This window comes from Bombus pascuorum, chromosome 13 (assembly GCF_905332965.1).
Source record: "Bombus pascuorum chromosome 13, iyBomPasc1.1, whole genome shotgun sequence".
NCBI lineage: Eukaryota > Metazoa > Arthropoda > Insecta > Hymenoptera > Apidae > Bombus > Bombus pascuorum.
This window is the reverse complement of record NC_083500.1, coordinates 10,168,839-10,192,402: the sequence shown is the minus strand read 5'-3', so window position 1 is coordinate 10,192,402 and position 23,564 is coordinate 10,168,839. Positions and strand designations below refer to the sequence as shown.

At 35.1% G+C, this 23,564-nt stretch overlaps 2 protein-coding genes across 4 annotated transcripts; both read right to left on the bottom strand.

Annotated features, from left to right (window-relative positions):
* Positions 1 to 4,848: 4,848 nt before the first annotated feature.
* Positions 4,849 to 14,204, bottom strand: LOC132913707 (facilitated trehalose transporter Tret1-like). Of its 3 annotated transcripts, XM_060972218.1 has the most exons (4): positions 14,014 to 14,204; positions 13,254 to 13,845; positions 8,478 to 8,592; positions 4,849 to 7,875 (listed from the first exon to the last, which is right to left on the bottom strand). In XM_060972218.1, the coding sequence occupies exons 2-4, from the start codon at positions 13,287 to 13,289 to the stop codon at positions 5,960 to 5,962; spliced, it is 2,067 nt and encodes a 688-aa protein (XP_060828201.1). In that variant the 5' UTR covers positions 13,290 to 13,845; positions 14,014 to 14,204; the 3' UTR covers positions 4,849 to 5,959. The 3 variants fall into 3 exon arrangements, with proteins under 3 accessions (XP_060828201.1, XP_060828200.1, XP_060828202.1); XM_060972217.1 differs by lacking the exon at positions 14,014 to 14,204 and having other exon boundaries at positions 13,254 to 13,912; XM_060972219.1 differs by lacking the exons at positions 13,254 to 13,845; positions 14,014 to 14,204 and adding an exon at positions 11,751 to 12,135.
* A 2,424-nt stretch (positions 14,205 to 16,628) lies between these two features.
* On the bottom strand, positions 16,629 to 23,077 carry LOC132913761 (phenoloxidase 1-like). Its single transcript, XM_060972293.1, has 9 exons — positions 22,754 to 23,077; positions 22,209 to 22,401; positions 21,584 to 21,807; positions 21,119 to 21,321; positions 19,580 to 19,997; positions 19,170 to 19,298; positions 18,725 to 19,049; positions 18,233 to 18,462; positions 16,629 to 17,383 (listed from the first exon to the last, which is right to left on the bottom strand). Exons 1-9 carry the CDS (start codon positions 22,862 to 22,864, stop codon positions 17,138 to 17,140), a joined length of 2,079 nt encoding a protein of 692 aa, XP_060828276.1. The 5' UTR covers positions 22,865 to 23,077; the 3' UTR covers positions 16,629 to 17,137.
* Positions 23,078 to 23,564: the final 487 nt, after the last annotated feature.

Here is a 23,564-nt window from a genome sequence, read left to right as displayed (position 1 = left end):
GTGCGATGAACATGAGAATCGAAATGCTAAATTTATCGTAATGTAGGATGGAATAGAATTGCAACATTAATCGGTGGTACGAAAGTCATTAGAAGTGAGAAACAATTCACGAACCTCACTATGAAACATCAATTCGAGGAAGGAAAGGAAATTGCATTCTGCGTATTTAAATTACAAATAAATAAGTGACGTAATATCAAGAGTGAAAACTAACCGTTAGTACATGTTGCCATTTGTTGGCGAAGTGTGCGCAAGCGCCTTTGATCTTCTTCTTCCGGTGTTAAACCGACAGGACGTGAATTACGGCGCTCAGGCAATGTCGGGGGATCCTGGAAAACAGATACCTTTGTTAAGAATAAAAATCACAATTTTTTTCTAATTGGATAGTCGAATGAAACATTTTAGCGAATATAAATTCCGAACCACGGAAACGATATTAATAAGAATTTCAATATTAGGATTTTTTCAGAGGAATTTCAAAAATTTTCTTTTTCCTATCCTAATAGAAATACAATTTATGGTATTTATATCAAGAGCTTTTAAATATGCTCGATATTATTTGATCTTATTATAGATAGACGACATACTTGACTTTATCACTGATGTTTGCTAGAAGTTATTTGTGCTATTGACAACTTTCTTCTAAAATCATTTCCTTTGAGTGTCCTTCAAATCAATGATAATTTGAAAGTTTTTTATATGTTTCTTAAATATCTTATGTAAATAATGGAATATATTAACATGTCGAATATTATTCGTTGTTCATAAGACGCAACAGTTTTAAGCTTTCAACTTTATGTTCTTGTGGGTCATGACCGTTTAAATCAGGCCGAAAGATTCAAATTTTCAAATGTTCACGATCGATTATGACGCAAGGTCCAAGACTTAAGACTATTGTGACATTTAAATATGGAATTATATTCGATGTTTCGGACGGTTCTTTGGTATTATCGACACGATATGTTAGTACATTTCATTATTTGCCAAAACTTTAAATCGAGACGTAGGAATCAAAACTTTAAAGTTTTGGTAATACTTGAAATATTTATAAATCTTGCGGAACCTTCGATACAATTGTAGCTTCGGAATTAATACTAATTCCTATGAATGCGTATCTCTATTTGGAAATAAAAAATAATAGTTAAATTCGCTGAAAATAGGATCTCAAACAAACGCTTTTTTATATTCTCGTTGAATTAGAATTTAGGATTTGTTAGTCTGCGATATTTAATTTCTAGCTGCTTGTATCACAAATATTTATCATATAATCATATCAAATGCTTACCGTACTACACTGGGACATTTTGCCGGAAATAAGTACTTTCACGCAGTAATATAATCACGATAGGGTTTCAATAATTCTATTTGTGGAAGCCAGTTCACACCTAATTATTTAAAAACTGCAGGAAAAATCATTGTCAACTATCTATCGCGAAAAGGGAACAACTGTTACAAATCTTTACACTAAATCTCGCGAATTACGGATTTCGTATTAATTTGTACGATTTGCACGACGGCCACAATCATACTGCGTACTTCTGAGGCTACTTCCCCTTTACATACAGTCGACATTATTTCCATATATAAACACTTCCAATTCTCTTTGTTATATGTTTAAATGTAACGAATTAATTTTAAATATTCTGACATAAGAACAATAATATTTTTTTACTTATTCTATCCAGGAAATATCCTAATTATAATATTAGAACAATTCGAATGCCAACTGTTATATGTATATATTTCTTATAATATAGAAATTGAGATGACCAAAGTAACTGCACAGTTTCTACTATTAGTTATTTTTGTTCCATGTTGCTACATCAGCTACTTTGCGATCATAATCCAGCATTTGAGTTTTGACGTTTCCTGCTGAAACTATCGTAGCTTCTACGATCTTTCACGCGTCGAAACATTTTTCGCACGTATCTGTACCGTGGGGAGGCGTTGGGTCACACATATATTTCACAAAATATGTAGTAGAAAATAGGTTTATATTATTTTATCTCAACATTATAAGCAGACATACATTAGTAAAGACATAACAATTCAATATCATGTACTTAACATAATTATTGCCCTGCTTCATGCAATTTTTTAAAACAAGTTATTCGGAGTGCCGGTTGGCCCTTACAGCGATCACAATATGTTGTTACTTTTTTGGTTCTTTTCGCGGCATTCTCTGTACCTTTTATCCTAGAAACGCGTTTACAACTTTCTTTACACCGCCGTTTCGTTTTGGTCGACGGCCCTTGGTACGACTGCAAAAAATATGATTGTTTTTTGGGCAGTATTTCATTTTCACTTGGCATTTCTTCTCTGTGGGGATTTACTATATTTAAAAGGTGATAAACAATTTCTTCGTGAAATTTTAAAATTTTAATACTTTTAGTACCCCATTTTCTGCGTACATACCAAGCATTTACGGGGCAAGTCGCCCATAATAATTCCATTACAATTTTTTTATACCATTTTATGGTTCTGCGCAAACAACTATAATAGGATGACTTCTGATCGGATAGATCAACCCCCCTTTTAGCATCATTATAAAAAAAAAAAAAAAAAAAAAAAGTTTCTGGCTTTAATTTACTATTCTTCCCCTAAACAATAACACACCTATGATTTTTGGAAGTAGTTAGCATACATACTGGTCTTTTGTCTGTCCGTTTTACGTAACCTAACACTATTTTCGTCGTGCATGTTCCTTACACGCGCCGTTGTTCTCCGACGGACATGCATGACTATTCTTCTATCCTGTACGGAATTGAAAAGTATATTGACTCTCGCTATGAACGTTTCTTATAGAAAAATGTTTACAGCATTGCGTGCAATGGTCGGAATTCGCGTCATACCCCCATTTTTTGAGAAAAATCGAAAAGAGTACAAAATTAGGGCCAAATCTGGTCCCGTTTAGCTTTAGTTAACATTTGTAGATATATGTAAATTGATATTGACAAACTATTGTATATCAATGTATTAGTTAAAGTCCACGGAATTTATTGAACCTAAGAGGAATCGTATAGCTTTTGTAATTTTGCTGTAAATATAGGTCAAAGTTGAAAAATTGCGGTCGTGTCAAGCAGTCTAATGTGATCCAGCGCCGCCCGACGAAGCAGACCGTGAATTCGGGCGCCGCCTCACGGAGAAAAAGATGAATATTGGTGCCGGCGTCAACCTGTTAATTATATATTATCCAGTATAGGTAATCTGATTCACTATCAGAAACTCGTAATACAATCTATCGATGAAACCGTATCGATAATTTATCGATAACGAACAGACAGTGTACCTCGATGTCCAATGACATCCCACGACATCCCACGATTTCCTCATGATATTCCACTCTGCCACACGGTAAATTCTTTTTGTGGCTTTTGGTGATCCAAACTGGACTAGCGGTATCACACGGTGTTCCATGGTATCCCACGGATTTCCATGGTATCCCACGATTTCCGACGGTGAGCCACGGTGTCCTTCGTTGCAGTCCAGTCTAGATCATCCAAAATTTTCTTCGGTACTTGTGATGATCCAAACTGGACTGTATTAGCGTAGTTCTTCGCTTGTTATCGTTTTCCAAAGATTAATCGATTGATTAATTTTTGGTTAACAGTACCAATTACCAGATCTCACCACGAGGAGGTGACTACGCACGAGATCCGCCCATGAGTTATTTAACATTACACATCGATCTCGACCTTCAACCTATTGGCAAGAATGTCGAGTGCTGGCTCTACTTCACCATCGGCCTGCCGGAGAGAGACCACCGAACAGAATTGTGAATGTACGGCCCCAACTGAACGAGTGGCGTCCACTCCTGCGCCGCTCTAACAGAATTAAGGAGGACGTGAAATTGCAGGTCCCTGTCCGAGTACCCAAGTACCAATCGGACAGGACTGCAGATCTACGACAGATTCGCAAGCATCACCGGCGCGACGACAACTCCAGCGATCACGCGCAAACATCGAGCAGTCACCAGAACGAACGTGTCCTTGAGATGACTTACAAATTCAAAGAGCAGTGCAGTGCACGTTGATTTGCATGCATCCGGAATACGCGCTGTCGACCATGCCATGTGATCGATCATATATTTAAATCGTTGATTTAAATGTTAGGAATTGATGGTATTGTTTTAGGATAATTGTTATCATTGCAATTGATTTATTATTTAAATTTTTTAGTCTTTCATATTTTACTACCCATCAGAATATTATATATCCGTTTTATAAATTTTCATAGTATAATTTCAAGTATATAAAACGGAACACATTCAAACGATCACATAATGGAAATGTAGCGAGTACCCTTCTCAAATAATTACAATCGCCGCGACGCGAAGTTATAAATGGCAACGTGAAAAATAGTGATATTTTTCTATATCGGTATTTCAGAACAAGCGACAGAGTCCCATATAATTTCACGTCTAGTCCCGTTTTTATAATAGTGAATGTGTGAAATATCGATACATATACGAATTACCATCTCACAGAGTATTATAATATAAATATAATTTAGTTTTTGGTTTAACTCAATCTTTACTTTCAGGTTTAAATTTCCGCTTCGGTTGTTTTTAAAGCTCTTTTTGTTGTTTGTTTTTCATAAAGACTAAAGAATATTTAATAGTTTGCAAATGAATGGCAAGAAAGATTTTGTCCGAATTCTTTTATACAAAGTTAGTAATATTTTGGGTAAGAGGAGGGATGATGGTACCGTGGAAGAGAAGGTCCCTATTCAGAGTACTTTACCCAGTGAACTCGGTGGTTATCTTACCATTTTAATATCGTTATCGACATTACCGATTTAGCATGGCGTAGGGTTAGGACCTTAGCAGTATTTGGTACTACAGTTGACTTGTCTTCTTTCGGACTCCTTTAATTAATTTCTAATAGGGGTGTCTGTAATAAATTCGTTTGGAATAAAACTTAAATGAAATAGAACATTCCAAATCTTATTTGTGCTTTTATATATAGATAATCCATGTTTCTTGTAGCTTTTTAATAAGGAAGATATTTGTTTAAAAGATATACAATAAATACATAATTGTTGATACATAAAACTTTATAAAATTAACGATATTTAATTTTTCGCGTAAATTATCGTATATTAAATAATTATCGTATATTAAAATCAGGAAATATTATAAATTTCTGAAGTGAACACTATTATTATAGCCATAATTTACAAAAAATACCATTTGACAGTTCGATAGAATTCCTGCTAGACGAGGCTAGATATGTATCACTGATAAATGTTATGATACAGTAATTACTATACTATACATATACAAATATTTTTCAGTAATAACTATACTATAACACCGAAAAGACCGTGTCTTACACATATATATAGTTATATATGTAAATACATATGCTTTTCAGCAACAAACACAATGTAATACAAGTACTTATTAGCAATGTGTTATGTTAATTCTATTACATTATTTTTAGCATAAATACTGACTTTTTCAGCATACTTGCTGTTTATTGTAACAATATAAACATATCTATACGTAATATACATATGTTATATATTGCAAACAAAAAATAACAGCATAGATAACAGCTGAGATATAAAAAATTGTTCTTGTCAGTATTATGTCATCTTGTCATTCTTTAGTATATTACTTTTCTTACTTTTGCAAACTGTTGTTCAATTATCTCGAGTTAATTGATATTATTACATTTTTCGTGCTATGAAATGAATAAAAATTTTAGTTTGAGAACATGTATTCTTCTAAGTTCAATGCAAGTCAATTTATACGATACACATGTTTGTAAATGACCATCACCTTTGTTAGACACATTTCTAAAATTACACGTACAAACGAATAAAACTACGTTACTACAAAAATTGCATATCGTGATAAATTTGTAAATCTTTGTCGTTATACTGATAAAAATGAGAAATAAAATATTCCGAATGTATAGACACCGTGCCACGGCGTACGGTACAATTTTTCCTGTCATGATCTATGAATATCCCTTCTATCGTTTCTAACTTCTTCATTCGAGGAATAGAAATTTTTACCAACTAGAAGCGCTTCAATCTCGTGATATGTTTTTCCTTTTGTTTCCGGTATCCATATGTACACCATGAGAAATGCAAAAGAGCACGATGTCGCGAAGATAAAGTAAATGGAATACGATCCCACATTATCGGTAATCACTTGATACAGTTTCGACACGGTAAAACCAATTATACCATCGAAAATCACAATAATGGCACCAACAAAGCCTTTTAGTTCCGTAGGAAATAACTCGCATAGAAGAACATTGGGTATCGTACCTAAACCAATTTGAAACATTAATTGATATATAACTAGGTCGATAATGGGAAGACTAGAGACAATGGACACGTCAAACTTATGTTGATCTAACAAAAGATATGTTGCTAGAATACTCAGTGTAAAACACGACCCAAGCGTAGACAGAATCAAAAGTGTTCTTCTTCCAAGAAATTCCACTGTTAAGGTGGATAAACTGCCAGATATAAAGCCGACAGCCAGAATCAAAACCGTCGCTACGTTTGGTTTGATACCGATCTTTGTGTTGCTAAACAACACCTCCAGATACTGCATAGTGACGAAGTTTCCGCTAAGTTGTTGTGCCATGATCATGCCAAGCATGATAAACAGAGCTTTCCTGTTGCTTCGCCGTAGTAGTACTCGTAGCTTGTTTATCCAGGTTTGTTTAGTTACTTCTACGTATACCTCATGGGACTCAATCGATCCGCATGAATCCACACTGGATTGTGTGCGTAAATCGCTTCTGGTTCGTGTGTATATTTCGCTTTTGGTTTCTGGCTGTAATTCGCTTATGGATTCTGGCTGTATGTCGCTTGTGGATTCTGGCTGTATTTCTCTTGTAGATGGTGGGTGTCCTTCGCTTGTGGATGGTAGGTGTAACTCGCTCGAGGGTTGTACGGGTAATTCGGGCGACTCGCGCGAGGGTTGTAAGCATAATTCACCTGTGGGTTGCGGGTGTACATCGCAAACGACTTGTGAGTATATTACGGATATGGATGGTGAATCGCTACTGGATGGTAAATGTAAATCGGACATGGGTTCTGTGTCTTCTACTTCCCACGTGACGTCTGGGTGTAGATCGCGTAAGGATAATGAGGGGAAACCGCTTCCGGATTGTGAGGTAAAATATTTTCTGGATGATGACGTAAAATCGCTAGGTAAATCGCTGGGTGAGGGTAAATCGCTTTTGGCTTTTGGTTGTAATTTGCGTCTGGTTTGTGGGCGTAGAGCACGTAATGCGATTTTTATTTCGTGAGGATCTGCGATGCCTTTGTAATATGTTAACGACTTATGTGCTTCCTTCTTTCGACCTTTTGCTGCCAAGAAATACGGAGTTTCGGGGAAACACATGTTCGACAAGAAGGATATAAAGGATATTATTCCAAGAACCGCCAGGAGTGACTTGTACGTTAGCCAGAGTCCTAAGGTGCAGGTTAGCAGTGACCCGGTAAATACGTTCACTGAGATTAGAGTACCTACGGCGCCTCTGATGTTGATGTCGGCGATTTCTGACACGTACATGGGATTTATCGTGTAGGCAATACCAACGCCTACACCGAGAATCACCCGAGCAACGTATAGGCTTGGTACAGAAGTTGCGGCGTAGATGATCAACCAGCCTAAGATGTAAATTGAGCAGCATAAAAGGAGGCAGTATTTACGACCGCAGCGATCGGCAAACTGGGCACCCACAAGTGAACCGATCATTGAGCCAAGTACTGTTAAAGAAACGATCCATGAAGATTCGTCGTGTGTTAACGTTAGCGGCACGCCGCCGGTCCCAGATGTTAGATGCAGAAGTGAAGTCGTTGTCCATCCATAGACTGTACCGACTATGACCATGGTTAGCGTTGCTGGAATAAGAAACAGGTAATGCTACATATAGCATATGTTAATTGTAATACGGTTGTTTTATAATTGCACTGCATATATTTATGCAAATTCATATTTTTAATATATACTATTTATATATTTATAATTAATACATACCACAGGCTATAAGTAATTGGACTCTTCGCTATGTTAGCTCGAATGCTTTCCACTAGTTTTATTTCTTAACTATTTTATTATTAATCTGTTAATCCTTTCGCATTATATGTGAATTAAATAAAATACTACATGAAGTAAAATTTGTTAGAGACATGCGATAAGTCTAGTTGTAATAATGTACATTTTTTCGCTTTCAGATTTCTCATAAATATATAAAAGTGCGCACTCAATTTATGATATAATAAGGAATCAGTGCGATGAATATGATAATCGAAATGTTAAATTTATCTTAATGTAGGATGGAATAGAAATGCAACTTTAAACGGTGGTACGAAAGTCATTAGAAGTGAGAAATAATTCACGAACATCACTATGAAACATCAATTCGGGGAGGGAAAGAAAATTGCATTCTGCGTATTAAAATTACAGATAAATACCTGATGTAATATCAAGAGTGAAAACTAACCGGAAATACATGCTAGCCATTGCCGGCATTGTGAGTTGCAGAGCCTACGAGCTTTCTGTTGCGGTGATGAACCGCCAGGATCTAAACCACCGCCCTCAGGAAATTTCGTGGGAATCTGGAAAACAGATACGTTTGTTAAGAATAGAAATCATAATTCTTTTCTAATTAGATCGTCTAATCAATCTTTTGAACGAATATAAATTCCGAACCAGGGAAAAGATAGTAATAAGTATTTAAATATTAATATTTTTTCAAAGGAATTGAAAAATTTTCTTCTTCCTATCTTAATAGAAATACAATTTATGGTATTTATATCAACAGCATCAAAATATGCTTAATGTTATTTGAACTTATTATATATAGAAGACGTACTTGAGTTTTTCACTGACGTTTGCTAAAGGTTGTTTGTGCTTTTGACAACTTTCTTCTAAAATCATTTCCTTTGAGTGTCCTCCAAATCAATGATAATTTGAAAGGTTTTTACATGTTTTTTAAATATCTTTTGTAAATAATGAAATATATTAACATGTCGTATAGATAATACCGAAAAGCCGTTTGAACCTTCGAATATTATTCGATATTTATAAGACGTAACAGTTTTAAGCTTTAAACTTTATGTTCTGTTGGGTCGTGACCGTTTCAATCAGTGTGAAAGATTTAAAATTTTTAAGGTTCACGATCGATTATGAAACAAGGTCCAAGACTTAAGAATATTGTGACATTTAAACATGGAATCATATTCGATGGTTCGGACGGTTCTTTGGTATTATCGACACGATATGTTAATACATTTCATTATTTGCCAAAACTTTAAATCGAGACGTAGGAATCAGAACTTCGAAGTTTTGGCAATACTTGCAAGTTTTATAAATCTTGAGGAACCTTCGATACAATTGTTGATTCGGAATGAATACTAATTCCTATGGATTCGTATCTCTATTTGGAAATAAAAAATAATAGTTAAATTCGCTGAAAATAGGATCTCAAACAAACGCTTTCTTATATTCTCGTTGAATTAGAATTTAGGATTTGTTACTCTGCGATATTTAATTTCTAGCTGTTTATTTCAAAAATATTTATCATATAATCATATCAAATGCTTACCATCCTACGCTGGGTCATGTTGCCAGATATAAGTACTTTCACGCAATAATATAATTACGATAGATTTTCAATAATTCTATTTGTAGAATCCAGTTCACACATAATTATTTAAAAACTGCTCGAAAGATCATTGGTAATTATCTATCGCAAAAAAAAAGAACAACTGTAAGAAATCTTTACACTGAATCTCGCGATTTACGGATTTCGTATTGGTTTATACGATTTACACGACTGCCACAACCATACTGGGGACTTCTGAGGATATTTCCCCTTTACATACAGTCGACATTATTTCAATACATAAACACTTCTAATTCTCCTTGTTACATGTTTAAATGTAACGAATTAATTTTAAATATTCTGACATAGGGACAATAATATTTTTGTACTTATCCTATCTAGGAGATATCCTAATTATGTAAGAACAATCGAATGCCAACTATTATATGATTATATTTATTATAATATAAAAATTAACATGAGCAAAAATAATTGCACAGCTTCGACTATTAGTTATTTTTGTTCCACGTTGCTTCATCGGCTACGTTGCGATCATAATCCAGCATTTGAATTGTCTGTAATTTCTTGAAGCATAGCTTCTTTTATCGCGCCATTTCTTTTTCTCTTTATTTTCCCTCTATTTCGACGTTTCCTACTGAAACTGTAGTATTTTCTACGATCTCTCACGTGTCGAAACATTTTTTCGTTTGAAATTTCCTCAGTAGGGAAACGCTCCGCATAAATCATTTTCCCCCCTTGCATCTGCTTCTCCATACACTCGGTACACTTACATCGTATCTATAATTTCTGCGAATGTGTGCAGTGTTGTTCAATTCTTGATGCACTTGTCCCAATTATATCGAATAAGATTGCGTTCAGGCTCACGACACGAAGAATCATCGGACTCTTATGTACATTGGCTATGAGCCATTGGGTTGGCAACTAAGTGATTGCGGATTTTGTCATTAGGTGGTATTGACCAAATCCGCAATCACTTAGTTGCCCATCCAATATTATCCGGCTGCGATAACAGTCGTTCGTTTGCCTCTTGCGTTCCTCGGAAATCAAAGCGGAAAGTGTTAAATGCAACTGAAATAGAAAACCGATTGAGAAATCAGCTGATTCACTCACGTACTTACACATATACGCGACATGTAATTCAAATTCAATCAGACGTGATCACGTCTGACATCGTTTCGATTGCAAGTGTTTAAAATTGCGTTTTTATTACTTGAATGATAATCGCGGTGCGTGTACGCAGTTTTTATGGACGTAAGTGTTATGGGCGTCATTTTTACGGACATAGCTTTTATGGGTACGCGTAGTACGCGCGAACTTATTCGTATGTGTTAAAATCGTTTAAGTATCATAAGTCATATTTCGAGTATCTTACTGATATAACTGTAGCAAAATACCAATTATTTAAAAACTGTTAATTTTTTTTCTCGTTTAATTCAGATTTGTGCAAAAAGTTACATTGTGGGTTTTCAGTCTTGCATACTTTGGGAACAGTTCTTTTTCTTTTCTTTTCAATTATTATATTCCGACAAAATCAATGCTTCGATAAATTTAAATGAACGAAAACGTACACGTAATTAATTTCACGCCGCATTTAAATCGTCTACGTTCTGTTTGCCTAATGAAATTTAATCTTAGTATCGAATGTATTACACTCGGTTACATTATATCAAAGCAGGTCGGTCTATTACTGGGATGATGAAAATACGCAATAACAGCTCTGATACGATTAATCGTTCGCATAACGATCTGTTGTATATACACCACAAAACCAATCACTGACGAAATAACAAGTGAATTTAAAAAAGAAAAAAGGAAGAAACAATTACGCGATATGATGCACTATGCATCGTAATACTTGGTTGTATATGATAATGCACGTTTATACATAGTAACACACGATTATACTTAGTAATACACGATTATACATAGCGATGCATAATAAATTATACAACAGATATATAAGTTGGCGACCGGTAACATTTCACATGCTCGCCGTGTGCAGCATGTAAACGCATACACGCAGGCGCTTTGTATTCGCGCGTAGCCTCGTGCTCGATAACATAACCTAATCAAACCGCAAAATAACGATTTCAGAGGAAAAAGCAATAGCCAACGACCAAATAGAAACGTATATTCATTTATACTCACAAATACATCCGTAGTTCCTGTCATGACACTTTCAATCTCTCACAAAACAGACCATAATATACCCAGTCTTTTTCACGATGTGGGTACATAATTAATGTTGACCGATTCGTTAATTCGGCTACTGCTCATCTCATTCGTCCTACAGTCGCACACGCTTCCGTGGCAGTCGTTAATAAATCGTGTAATAAATGATAGCGAATAATAACGATGTACGTTCTCCACTAACTCTGTTTTCTTTGCTTTTCCACTTTTACCTGACTTGCCAATGTTACGTTACCATTCGTTCTCCCACTACGAATCACGTTTATAAATACCTCAGTCATCGAAGTTGTCTCTCGTTAACTCGGACGATGTGTTCGCCGGATGAAAAGGGTGTAAATTTTCTGGGACCACGAAGTTTCGGTATTTGGTTTACGTTGGGAAATGTGTTGCCGTCATTTCTAATTGCCCGCTACTTATCTAGCGACTGCTATTAATTGCTATTTCGTATCGTTGATACATGTAACGAACGCGGAGATATCCCAGTAATAAGTTCAGACATACTCCTGATAATACGATGTTCGAATGTTTCTAAACACAATGTCTTACCCTTAATTGAAACTATACGATAGGGAAACGAGGATAGTAGGGATACGAGAGAAATTTCAATTAGAAACGGTATTTTAGAGAGACGAGTTTTATTTTCGTATTATGTCGTGCAATTGATTCAATTTTCCTGTATTTCACCTTTTCTTACCGTTGAACGAGCGTCGTGAAAAACATATAATTTTCACTTTGTTTTTAATCTTACCATTTAGGAAGCTAACTATAATTGTAATGCGGTTGGTAATTTGTGTATAGTGTCATTGGTTAATGATAATAATCCCAACCAGTTGACTCGGTTGGCCAGGACTGTCGATGAATTTGTCAAACCACTGTCGTGATATGATCATCGCTTTACTTTGCCAATACAAACATACGTATGCCTATATATCCTACGAACAAAATGCAACTTAGATACTATGCGAAGATTGCAAGAGCTCTTAATCGAGCTACCTTATAATATCCTTATCGTGTTATTGTTTTACATTTAGATAACCAAAAAGCCTCTTCTCGATCCCTTCATCGTTCATCAATGTATCAATGTATACGTATAGCATTTCTTTTTTTTTTTTTTTTTTTTTTTTTAGTATCGTGTAGTTTGAAGTAAAGAAAGGTTCTCTTTTGTCTTACAATGGTCGTACGATATTTTCTTTCTATCGTATTTTTCGCATAAAATAATCGAGTCCGTACTATATAATAATAATAATAATAATAAATACTAATAATAATAGTAATAAAAATACAAATAATATCTTTCATGATATATCGTGAGCGTATTATCGAAACAATCGTAAAATATAGGAAATCGTTTGTTTATGAATGAAAAGTTTGAAGAGGTTTGCGCGTGTTACATACGTGGACTTTTAAATAGATTAGATTAAAATACCACATTAAAATAACACACGAGGAGTATGTACTTACTTGCATAATAGAAAGCACTTGAAAACAATGTGGCATTTATTACTCTCTTGATTTACTGCTGTCACTGTCACCAATAATTTTAGCAGTAACAATTCCAGCTAACAGTGTGTTTTGTCATATTACCGTTTCACGTGACATCTTGCGTGCAATGAAACTGCATAAGATTAGATCTTACGATCATATCGTACATATCGGAGTTTGATACGTTATTTATTATCATGTATTATCGTTAACTTCACTTTTATTCCAATCTTCTTTAATATTACGTTATACGTAATCACGTGTTTTACAAGTCGAAAGCTAATTTTCACTTTGACGCATGAATTAGCGATGTTACAATTAAAGAACATGCTATTTTCTCGAATGATATAACCTTATCTTTTGCGCGGTTTAATTCTGATAAGTAAAGCTATTTTTACCAACTATTCTTTCTAAAGGCAAAATATCTATTTCAACTTGTAGTTTCAAGTTGTAAAGGCGTACAGTTATGAGACAAGTGAATAGTATTTTTGAAGACAGTAGGCTTTCCACTTTTTAACGTACGATTTAATTTTGTTAATATACGTATCACAGCTGTTCCACGGTTGATCTTCTGTTTACGCAAATTAGGTTAATATTATATTCATTTACATTAACAAATGAAATACCTAACTAAATTTGTAATATCAAATTGTAGAAGATATAATATCTCAACTATTTTACGCCTTTCCATTATATTATTAGCAAACATAGTCGCAATTCTGCAAATAAATTTACGCACTGATACTTTGCACGATGTTGTTCGTCGATCATCTAATTATGGAACAGAATCTTCTTTATCCGTTATCGGTATCATCATCCGTCACCGATAATATTATTTATTTATCAACAGAGCGGTGAAAATTGGAAAGAAATCTTTTATTTACCTATGTAAATACGTACATACTTTGGAATCTAATCTATACACTTCTTTTTTACTAAACGTATTTATATAATTTTATCGATTTTTCCTATGGAATATACTGACACGTGCGAAAATAGGAATAGGTTCGATAAAAGTTTCAGATAATATGTAGAATTTCAAAAATTAAATAGCAGATGTTGAATTTAAATATCGTGCTGCTTTACGACGAAATAAAATTTAATATAGCATCGAAAGGATCGCTTGTAGAATCTATGTTTATTGAACGTTTTTCGCTCTTCTCGACGATTGCTATAAACCTAATTCCAATCTTACATTCAATTTCTCTGACACTTCGTACAATTCTAAATCCATTTGAAAATCCATTCTAAATTCAGCCCAGCAAAATAACCCGATCGATAACACCAGTTTAAAATTTTCCAACACTGCGAACCACGCGACTCGATTTTTCCGTCCGAGGAAAACAAATTCGTACGTTTTAAGTTTAAGGTGTTCGCGAAACTTGCGTTTCCCACTGACGACTGTAACTATTTATTCTACTGTTCGTAATCAGCTTTATTGGAGCGAGAACAAGCGCTCGTGCCCAATTGGCCTTAATCGGATTATCGTTAATTGCAGAGCCGGTACACATTAAAGCCTGACAGCCTAACTCTAATCACACGTTCAGCAAACATTGCTAAACGACTCAGATTACATCTCAATTGGTACAACGAAATGCAAATTAACTGTCTGCTATGCGTTTTCTATTCCTATCAGAATTTCCAATCACAGCTCTGCGATTGTTCGGTAAGAAATTCTGATTTGAATTTACGAACTATGTATAATAGTTAGCTCATACGCCTTGGCACAAATTGGAGATCGTGACAGTGTCTGTAATGTGTGACGCGTTGCATGACTCCACGGGAGCAGTTAAGGGTTAAGAACATATTTCCTATACGAGGTAAACGCTGAAGTTATTGTTCCATTTTATACGTTGAATTTTACGCCGCGCCAGTACGTAGTTTGAATAATTTCATTTGATTGTTTTGTAATTTTGGCGAACTATATTTGATGAACACCGCTCGTATCGTATATTCTTTTATTGTAGGATTCGATAGCTAAATTAGATTAATAATATAAAAAATGTGAGAAAGAATTCTGCCTTTTAATTAAAACTTCATGGAAATAGTTGGAAAAATTAACTAGGAAACGCGAAGATCAAGATGTTCTTCTTAACACGTTCGTCGCCACGTCGCACATATCTATGCGATGGGTGTACTTCCGTGGGGGCCCCGTCACCAAATGACGCTGACGCTCTTCTTGTTCGAGTTAATTAATTAAATATACGATATTATATATAGGAAATACAACATAAAAATATTAAACACACATTATACCATACTTTTTATTAATTTGTATTCTGGATAATATATTACGTTATCCTATATCGTATGGTATTCCTTAAAACATTCCAAACACATTTGGGGTGATTTTGGGCACTTCGAAAAATAGTTAGACTCCGTTTTGACTACTCTCCTCACTTTCAAATATATTTTCACGCTGTTTACCGAACATTTTGAGGATGAAAAAATCACCGCTGTACGTCTCGCAAGTATGCTTCTCGATTAAATGAAAGATCTGAGATGTCTGCCATGAGATCCCTCGGAATACTCTAGCTGGATAGCTTTCTCCATTTCAGAAATAAATAATCTTTTCTTTATAATGAATCGAAGGCGATAAACGATGAATTCCTGCTCGTCGCTCTATTTACGTTCTGCGTACCGGCGGCCGGATTTGGGCCCCGCAGGAAACTTAGCCGAATCACGCTGGGCGACGAACGTGTTTTAAAGTACGACAATATATGGAATAGAAGTAAGAAGTTCTCCGAATACGACTTGGTAAGAAATTCCAGACAAAATTTCATACAATTGCAGTTTATCAATTATTTTTGTAAAGCATCTACTTACAGTGAATTTATTCCGCTTCGTTTTAACCAATCTCTGCATTTATACTGTTCGATGAAGCACAAAACGGTTTAGTTCAGGCAAGAGTTGTTGTTAATTAGTCATACCTACTCGTAGTATACTTGCCTGGAAAGTATAGCGAAGTCGTAAAGTCTACCAGTAACTGAAATTTACAAGCTTCGACACGTATACATAATTTGTGGCATTTTGAGATCGTAAAGGTTCTAGGACTTCAAGTTTGCTTAATGTTAATTTAAAGTTAATTTACCAAGGTGCAAGTAAAAGCTTTTGGCGGTTTAAAATAGTTGCAAGTAAATAAATGTGCAATTTTTCTTTACGAAATGATGAGTACAATGATCGATAATTTTTTATTGAAAGTGCTGTGAAAATCTTTTAATTTTGCTAGTTAGTATATGTTTCGTTTAATAGTACCTTTTATTTTCACTGCATACGACACACATTAGCAGTGTCGAATTCCAGAATGTAATATAACTATTTTTTAATGATACAGGTAATTAAAATCAACAAATATAGGTGTTTTTAAATTCTTCTTTTTTTTTTGTCTTTTATTTTTGCATCTTACACGTTACATTTAGTGTTTTACAATATAAAAGTATAACTAAAATAGTACAAAATAAAAAGTAGAGTTATTCATCGATCGTTTATCGACGTTAGTTTTCATACGAAAGTTATTTGCGTCGAACATTCAAATTCCTTTCTTGCTAGATGAAACAAGTATAATATTTTTTATTTCTTCTATTATAAAATTATTCTATTGATTCAAACAACCTGTGCAAATTACAATTTGTTTGCATTATAAATGACTCAGTTAAAAGAAAAGAACTGTTGCTTGAAGAAATTACCAGCAACGAGAGAAGAAATACTATTTTACTTGCTTCGTCGCAATACCAAAAAAAAAAAAAAAAAAGGAAGAGCTAAATAGTAAAAAATAATAGATGAACCTTTAAACAAATGCCATTCTACGTTTCCCTCGGTATAATCAACAGAACGGTACAATTACTATCCATAAACACGCACGATTACGTGAAAGCTAAATTGTTGCTTGTACTTCCGGATCTAGATCTAGGTACGACCGTGTCGGAAAATCGAACTGTTACTTCGGTTACCGCCATGTTTCCAGTGAGGAACTGAGCTAAATTTTCAACGCCTGCACGTGGTTGACGATCGAATGGATATCCCATAGCACGTGCATCAGGATACTTCTTGTCCCTCAATCCACAGTAACTTACAGCCTCCTTGCAATTAGATCGCGCGTCTTGTTCCACCTGCGTGATTATAACAACACCAACGATTATAGTTACGATCAGTTTTGTTTCCCTTATTTATAATTTTAATGCCACAGTCTGTTTGCACGATGATCTATTCAACTGTGAATTCTTCTGCAAATTTATATGTCTAAATACGCACTCAAGAAGAATAAACGATAGAATGATAGAATTATGCAACATAGAATTATGCTACTACGAGGCGCTCGAAATTTTTTTTTTTATTTTGGTTTTTTTACAATTTGTCCTGAAGGACGTTTGGTAAGGTGTTATATCTTATTGGTGAGAAAAAAAAATAAAAATAAAATATAGCATGTGGGTGGCTACCCCCAGCAGGGTGCCATCTTCGTGTTTGCTAGGTTATATCTTTTATGAAAGGTGCACACGTAACTTTTAAATTGTATAACCTGGTTAAAAACCAAAATTTTAAACGACGCAATCAAAATTTTTTTTTTATTTTATTTTGGTTTTTTACAATTTGTCCTGAAGGACATTTGGTAAGGTGTTATATCTTATTGGTGAGAAAAAAAAAATAAAATAAAAATAAATATAGCGTGTGGGTGGCTACCCCCAGCGGGGTGCCAGCTTCGTTTTTTCCAAGTTATATCTTTTATGCGCTCGAAAATTTGAGTAGAATTTTACGAATCGTGAGTAGATTGTAGATTTTTACGCGTCTGTGTGGAATTTGAAAGTGCAAAAATGCACGGAATGCGCGTAATGTGCGCGTCTATGTAAAATATCGAAAGTGCTACACTCGTAATAATACTGAATGGGGGAAACAATGTTCTATTTACTTAGACGTTTCATCTTTTCAATTATCTTTATAAAATAACGACAAGCAGTACTCACAGCGTCATCCTTATAATCAGACACCATGACGAACAGTTCCATGGGGAAACCTTCTTTGTTGCCTTTTGGTACAAGCATGTGATGAGGCCATCCGCATCCACAGAAATTAAACTGCTGCAAACTACTACCTCCTCCTGGCCTTTCGCTCAAATTGCGGAAAGTTCGTTCAAATGGTATGGTGACGGATGAATCCGTTGACTTGCGTTCAATTACATTCTGTCCTGGACGAACTGCGATCAAATGTACAAAGAAATGTTATTGTCGATTTCAACGATAGATGAGAAAATTACGTTATGCATAGATCGAGCTAATCGTATCTCCATTATAAGATTAGAACAGATTGGAATAAAGAATAGCAGAATATTTTCAAAAACCTGTATCTGATATCAACGAAACTAAGGCAAAGTTTGAAGAAATTTATCGGGTAGTGTATTCAATTGGATGCGGATAAAATGAGAATAGAAATAAAGTTAACAATATACAGCAACGTACGTGTAGTAGTGAATTTGTCCATTTCGATCATGAAAGTCTTCTGTTGCCTGAAGGTAAAAGGTAGACCACGCTCATCCTCCTTTGGACCTATAAAGATGCGAACAGTGCCGTTTACTGTTCCCTTGTTGCGATTATTAACAACAATCGTGTAGGTGAAGTCAGCGTGATTCAGGTGAGTGAATCTAGCGAGCACCGCGCCACGCGGAGTGAAATCGAGTCCACGCGACAAATCTACATCGCTCTTGGTCCAGAATGTGTTGAGAACATTCTGTTGTTGATCAGTCATCACTTTGACATCCGCTATTTCCACACCTGGGAAGTCCAACTGTAAAGAACGAAAAATAAATTCGATGTATCGTTGCGAACATAAGTTGTCCTTGGTTCGAACGAAAAGAAGTGAGTCATGGTTTTTAATTATACAATGAATAAGAGTATTATTTCATACCTGTTGCACAGTATATTGAGGCAATGTGTTTTTATGTTCCTGGAAAACATCGTCGACGAAGGCGTGCCATCTGTAAAACACGGGGTCCCTCATAGCAGTAGCCGAATCTCCCATAACGCCGAAAGTTTCCTAAGAAGAGAAGAGAAAAGAAATGAAGATGAACCACGAAATGTTGTTTATATGATATGCATAATACAACAATTATTGCGCTTCGTCTTATTCCTGCGATAAATTTTTTGCTGGCCGTAAAACACTCGCATCGGTTGCTAGGTCGCATAATTTTAATATGAAATTATATTAAAATAAAATATTGGAAAAATGATGAAGCTCAAGCTATGATTTCAGCTAACGAGTCGCTAATAACCAATTATAATCGTTGAGAAAGGAATTATTGGCCTAAACGTGCTTACCAAATACCGATGATCCGGATCATGGATGTAAGAGATGGCGACATGACCAAAGTTATGAAGATCGCCGTAAACGTTCTGATTTGGAGACAGAATGCTAGCCTCCATGATGTTTCCAAGCACGTTGATCCCATCCTTCTCGGTCAATGGAATTCTTTCGCCCCTCGCATTAATTACAGATCCCGTGTGAATCGCTTCGTAGATGCGATCTCGCCATCTTTCCAGATCCTGGATGTCGAAGTCTAGTTCATCAACCTGTCGATTGATGTCACGAAGCACAGCACCGCTGGGTCGAGCTGGCCACGTTCGGCTGGCAACCAGAGAATCTAATTTTGGGAAATAAGCTTCCGGAATCGGTTCGCGCCAATTAAGCAGTCGCTTCACTCGTCCAAGCCGATTGCACAGGCGTTCGCAATTGTATCTGAAAAAATTGTATTTTCATCTCAAAATCCGCACCCACTTAGTTGTTAACCCAATACGTGTAGTAAGTAAATTTTCTCATTGGAAATGTCTTTATTTCAAGTAACGATGTTCGCAGCTTCGATACACTGAGTTTTTACCTTCCCAACGATAAATCATTTTATGAGAATGCAAAAAAAATACAATCGCATTGGTTACATCATTACAATTGTTAGATATAATTGGAGGATGTAACGCTACGTCAGTATGAACGGAAGTGTTATAGGCTGAAATTACGAATAAGAACATCGAGTTAACCATAAATAGCAGCTACTTTTAGATTTTTTTAATGCGAGAAATAAAACGCGCTATCCTTTTTAATTCTTTTGTAAAGAGCTAGTGTTACTTGTTGATCTTCCACACTACGTATAGGTACACACGTTTTTTTTTCCAGAGTTTTTTTAGTTTATTTTGGTTCTTTTACAATTTGTCCTGAAGAACATTTGGTAAAGTGTTATATCTTATTGGTGAAAAAAAATAAAAGTAAAATATAGCATGTGGGTGGCTACCCCCAGCAGGGTGCCAGCATCTTCGTGTTTGCTAGGTTATATCTTTTATGAAAGGTGCACACGTAACTCTTAAATTGTATAACCTCGTTAAAAACCAACATTTTAAACGACGCGATCAAAATTTCTTTTTTTTTTTTTTATTTTATTTTGGTTTTTTAAAATTTGTCCTTATGGACATTTCGTAAAGTGTTATATCTTATTGGTGAAGAAAAAAAAAATAAAATAAAAATAAATATAGCGTGTGGGTGGCTACCCCCAGCGGGGTGCCAGCTTCGTTTTTTCTAAGTTATATCTTTTATGACGATCAAAATTATCGAGAAACTTGAAAAGAGGAAAAAATGAAGAGGAATGATAATCTTTCAATATAGGAACGATAGTAGCAAAGTCAAACATCAAAAGATCCTTTTCTCTAAACTTAACACTGACACTAATATTTGTAAACTTGTAGCTTAGAAATTAAAAAATACTTTTAGGTTTTCATTTAGTGTATATTTCTAAATACACTTATGGGAGATTAAATAAAACTCCATTGGGACTTCATACGTTTTATAAAAAGAAACAAAAATGCATTTACCTCGCCATGATTTGTTCGTGCATGTAGTAAAACAGTTCTCCGCGTCGATCCTTGTTAACAATGCGCATATCACCTTCGAACGGGTATACCAAGTGCCAGTGCCAATGATGAAGATTGATTCCAATATCTTCTCTCCAATAAGCGACGCGATGTTCGTCATCCAGATCCGATGCTGTGTAATCTCTCGGAATTTCGATTGGAATCTACACGTGAGAAAAACACTCAGTTAATCGACTAAATATTTTTGTTTATAGCGTTACAAAATAAAGAAGTAAATAATATTGGATTTATTTACTGTTACGGAAACTCTTAGAAAAAGTCAGGAAAGTTTAAAAAACGAGGACGACGGTCGTATGATTTTACTTTGACGTCCAAACAGTTATTTGCAATTGCTCGTTAAAATCATGTCAGCTATCGAATGTGATCAGTTGACGAATCTGCAAATTACAAAATGCTTTCACGTACCCTAGCACCTTCGGGCACCAGATTAGCTTCCTCTTTAGCCTTGCTAAATATCGCACTGTCCATGTATTTGTCCGGAAATACTTCGGTCAAGGGAGGCACTGGAAGATCCTTCGTGTCAGGACGATGAAGTATCGCCACTGATAACGCGTAAATGAACATGTTTGGATTTACACGGTCTCGACAATAAACCGCAACCGACAGAAAGTCGTCGTACGTCCGCATACCTGCAACGTAAAATGTAAAACTAGAAACAAATATCGACGATATTAGGAACTAATTTTCATTAGCTAACATTTCTTTTGATGTTGAATTTAGAACGTAATTTTGCAGTTTAATTAGCAATCGAAATTAAACGAGTGTTGATTATATTGGATAAACTTGGTTTCTTTAAACGCGCGACCTTTCGCACATTGCACGAATATTTTCTGTCTTTGGGCTGTACGCACCGATTTTCCCAAAAGTTATCATTGCATCTTAGCGAATAAACAGTTTCGCAATGGATAGACCGTACTTTAAATTTCATTGTAAAGAAGAATTATCAGCGACTCTTGAATTTTATTTGAAAAATTATACGCAAGAAAATAAGAAGCTATAGAAAGGAAGAAATGGAGAAACAGTGACATACCCATGAAAATGTCAATTAGCCGGGTAGCAATTCTTCGATGCGCTGGAATAAACAACGAAAATGGCTGGTGACGTCCAAGTTGCATCGGTATACTAAGATCGGGAAGAGTAATCTGCTTCACTTGAAGTTTCGATTCTGTATCCTCGCCGAACCGATTGAACACTTGGGTAGCAACAGGACGATACCTGTCCGGCTATGTAGATGATTGGAAACGTATAAAATCGTGAAAGGAAGAGTACATTCTATGAGTTATTTATAATTTAAGCTGATACAATATTTTTCGAAATGCACATATCAAGGAAAGATATTTTATTTTAAAATTTTTATTATAAAAATAGAAATAGAACCATTTGATTTTGATGGTATTTTACATGGTTTTTTTAATCTATAAAATTCATACGTATAATCATTGTAACATCGTTGTCACGAGATTATTTCAATCACAGAAATAAACTAAGAATCGGATATTTGCCAATCGCGCGAATAAGTTATTATCATTTATTGCTTCGATAATTTAAAAATAATCGGAAAAAAGTAGTACTTACCAAATAAGCGGCTGGAATATCAAAGGCGACTTTATCTTCGCCTTTAGGTACGTAAACTGGTTCGGCAGGTCGGTCAAATAGATACAAAATACCGGATTTGTCAGTCGACATTTTAACTAGTAATTTTAGAATTGAATAATGGTGAGAAAAACGAAACAAACGCAACTAATGGCAATTTTACGCGCCGCACGTTGATCAATATACGTTTTCTATGAATTTGTCGTGTAACAAGTATTTAACGAAACGGTGAAACTCGTGGAAAACTTCGATTATTATCGACGATCGAATAGAGAAAAAGCAGAGGGAAAATGTCAAGACTCGAACGACTAACGCCTGTGTGTTAGACACTGTTGATGATTGCAGTCACTTGTAGCTTTATATAGAAGCTCGAGAGGATATGATGGTTTAGTTAAAAACCGCAAGATTTCCCACACAGATCTGTACTGTTCAGTGATAGATATTAATACGCTGTTGCACTTGACCATAGAAATCCTGTTTTTCCTGTTTTTGAAGGAAATGGATTGCGATTAGTCTTAGACGTTTACAACTAGATTAGAAATATTTTTTTATATTTCTTAGCAATCATAATTCAAATATATATTATACGAACATGATAACAAATTAAGATAGTATCGTAGATGTAAATAGCAATGATAGGATGCGTTTGATTTAAATTTTGTAGAAGCGAAAATGATAGGTAGTTCGCGATGATAGTTTGTTACGAAATTTATTTCATCGAATAAAAAACACTTTCAATATCGCAAGAAAAATTTTCATCGAATCTTGAACTATAATTTAATATCCTCAGACT